This window comes from Limulus polyphemus, unplaced genomic scaffold, assembly GCF_000517525.1.
Source record: "Limulus polyphemus unplaced genomic scaffold, Limulus_polyphemus-2.1.2 Scaffold1554, whole genome shotgun sequence".
NCBI lineage: Eukaryota > Metazoa > Arthropoda > Merostomata > Xiphosura > Limulidae > Limulus > Limulus polyphemus.
In genome coordinates this window covers 142,165-145,735 of record NW_013667164.1, presented here as the reverse complement: position 1 = coordinate 145,735, position 3,571 = coordinate 142,165, and the positions used below count along the sequence as shown (strand labels likewise).

General features: G+C 36.3%; 1 protein-coding gene across 1 annotated transcript in view; it reads left to right on the top strand.

Annotated features, from left to right (window-relative positions):
• The first annotated feature begins 2,810 nt into the window (after window positions 1-2,810).
• LOC106464067 (runt-related transcription factor 1-like) overlaps window positions 2,811-3,571 on the top strand; it is a 34,658-nt gene continuing 33,897 nt past the window's right edge. Inside the window, exon 1 of the mRNA XM_013924178.2 lies at window positions 2,811-3,195. Within this exon, the coding sequence (XP_013779632.2) occupies window positions 2,835-3,195 (361 nt within the window). The 5' untranslated portion in view covers window positions 2,811-2,834. The remainder of the gene's footprint in view (window positions 3,196-3,571) is intronic.

Sequence of the window (3,571 nt, the reverse complement as noted above, 5' to 3'; positions counted from 1 at the left end):
ATGTTTGTTGACAAAAATAAAAACAAACTGAAGAAAAGGGAAGAACACTGATGTCAAACAAATATGCATCTTCATTCATCCTGATTTTGTGTGTGTAAGATCTACATTTTTTAGTCTCAAAACCTCGTGTTGTGGTATTTCTTTTATGTATTGCATTATGACGGTTTGTGAAAAATCTGTATGTGATGGAGAAAAATTAATATCATTTTCGGATTAAGCTCAGCATACAGGAATTACTGTAGAACAAGTAAAACTTTCAAGACAATAAAACTATCGCAGGCCTGTGTAATCAAAGTTTCGAGGATTTAATTGACAACAACGAGCTGAAAGCTATAACTGACGAATTGAAGATACTAAACTTTTTGACCCTTTATATCGCATATCTTTATTTAGCGCTTAACATTACATAGCATACAAAGTTTTAAAAAATTATTAAGTAACACCGTAAAAATATTAAGATGAAATTGTAAATGACCGAATTAAAACTAAATAATGAAAACAAAGTTAATTAGATTTGCCCTCGAAGTTTAAAAGAATTAAACCCTTAAAATCTGTATATTAGACTGGTTGGACTATGGATGAGGTATAAAATAAGAAAGACTCCAAAAACTGAAAAAAAGCGCGATTAAAGAGCGGACACAACATTTACACCAACGAAGCTAAGAAATTCTAAGAAAAAGCTCGCTTCATAGAAAGGAGACGAGATAGAAAAGAATTAACTTCCCCAAGAAAAATACAGGAACTACAAATTTAGAATGTGTGTTAACACGTTATAGGAGATAGGATATAACAGTGCGATATGATTACTGGAACTTTATATGCTTCTGATCTTGGGCTTTGTGAATCTGGCCAAATGTGCATATCGTGTGCTAATACACTCGGAAGGCTAAGCTGTGTCACTAGTGAAGAAAACAAGAATTGTATGAGGGTCTTCATTAGCCTCTGCTAGACATCGTAGTAATGAGCTCTATTTATTGTTTAGTCGTGCCACGTTCGGTTCCTGATAGGTTATTACTGACACAAGACTTTAGACAACCAACTGAGCAGCTTTTCGTATAAAGGATTTTGTTAACAATAGTTTTGAAAAATAACTTCTGAGTGAAATTAAAGAAGAATGTATAATCATATAGATAAGGCCTCTCGCTCAATACCAAAGAAGTTAATCCTGTGGCACAAGCGGACGAGAATGGCGGCACAATCATCGCTGGGTGGGATGCAAATCCATTGTAGATTAACCCTCAGCTACCTATTATTCAACCAGGTAGAATAAAGCAATTGGGGTAAATAGTCTTGCTCGAGCACACAACAACAGGTCCTAGGCAAGGCTTGAATCCGCAACTTTCCGATTACGAGTTTAAAGCACTAACCACTAGGTCACGTTATCCCACGTAATAATTTCCCAAGAATATATGTATCTTATTCCCCACTAAGTGAAGGAAATCCTGTAAAATCCTCTAGTTTTACTGTGAAATCTTCATTTTTAATTGCATTTTTGCAAGCATTTCTTTTGTAAATACAACAGTTTTTTAAGCCAGTTGAAATAAAATTATATTAGGCTTTATTTCTCTTTTTTTATTTGCAGTAACTTACATCAAACATCTCAAAGTCATTTAGAATATATATATATATATATATATATATGCTTCTAGAATTCGCCCCCCCCACCCAAAAAGAAATAAATGTTTTACGGGAAATTAAACACACAGCCTTTTGCTTTCTTGTTTACATCTTGACAATTTTTAAGTTTGTTGTTAAATTCAAACCTCCACAATTGGCTATCTGTATTCTGCCCACGGAGGGTATTAAAACCCAATTTTTTTACTTGATAATTTTGAAGTTTGTTGTTAAGTTCAAACCTTCACAATGGGCTATCTGTATTCTGCCCATGGAGGGTATTAAAACCAAATTTATAGCCCCTCAGACCTACCACTGAGTCACCAGGAAGCATTTCGAAATGTACACATTTTATTTACGACGCTAAAGTCCGGGGTTCGATTTCCAGGGCGGTAGACAGAGCGCTAAAAGAACAATGCAAATGTTATTATATCTGTACATAATGTTTGAATGTTAATAACTAATACCAACGAGGACCTGCACATATATAGAAAAACATGTATTTACTTATAGAATCTATATATAATAAATTCAAATTCCCGTGGTGGGTAGAACACAGATAACCCATTGTGTAGCTTTGTGCTTACCTTCAAACAAACAAAAGTACCTCAGAAAATAGCGGTGGTTGCTGTTGACTAGCTGTTTCCCCTCTAGCCTATCAGTTCAAATATTTAGGAATGGCTACTCGCAGAAAGCCTTTTGTGTAGCTTTGAGTAAGCTTCTGAAACAAACGTATTATTTTCAATATATATTACAATATACGTGTGTGTGTGTGTGTTGTTGTTTTTTTACTCTGACCCTATGAAGAAGTCTTCGTACGTCAAAAAAAAGTTTCCCGCCCACACAAACGGACATGATTTTGTATAATACTGTTATTTTGTTTAAATGTGTTCTAAAATCTTTCACAAGCATGATATTATGACTCTAGCTCCTTTTTTTTTTCGTTGTTGTTTTCTGAAATCATATAATTTGGAACTACTTTTCTGTCGGCAACTACATTTAATGCGCTCAATAATACATATTCCGACATCACCCGAGAGAGGGAGCTATTACTTGTTATTAGCTATCGAAGGCTGGCAGATACGGGGAAGTTGCATGTTGGTTTGAGTACTCTGGTTGGCACACCTACATCGTATGTCAACCGCAATCAACAGTTCGCACCACTCACATGTGCTCGTCTAGCGGCAACTCATTGTCAAGTGGACACTATTTCTAACCTCATGCGCTTGCCCGCAGATCTATTCGGCTCCTCAGCCGTACCAGTCCGTACCATGACCGATTTGATGTTTTCTGGGGAGCGCACTCTGCACAAAGTCCTCAGCGAACACCCGGGGGAACTTGTACAGACGGGCAGTCCCAGCCTGATTTGTTCAGTGCTACCTTCACACTGGCGTTCCAATAAAACTTTACCTGTGGCTTTCAAGGTGATTGCCCTAGCGGACATCTCAGATGGGACTATTGTGACGATTCGGGCTGGGAATGACGAGAATTATTCAGCTGAACTACGAAACGCTACAGCCGTCATGAAGGACCAAGTGGCCAAGTTTAATGATCTAAGATTTGTAGGAAGAAGTGGAAGAGGTAAGAGTGTTTGTAATATTTAACAGCCATCATGGAAGATCAAAACAAGCTAATGTGACTGATATAACCGCCTTTGCGAAGTGATTCGAATACCCTTTCTTAACACATGAATACTTTTAACACTTTTAACGCAATATTCGAAGTACTTAGATCGGAGTTTCCGGTTGGGGTTGCTTGATAACAATTAATACTTAATTTTCATGAAAGCAAGCTAGATACATAAATACTGATAACTAAAAATCAGCTCCATTCTGGAATTCTTAACAATATTATCTTAGCGATATTTTCGTCCGCAATCCCAATAATAAACTTATGAGAGTTAGTCCAATATCAATATGCTAAGCTAATAATGCAAAATAATCTTTATAATAAAAAT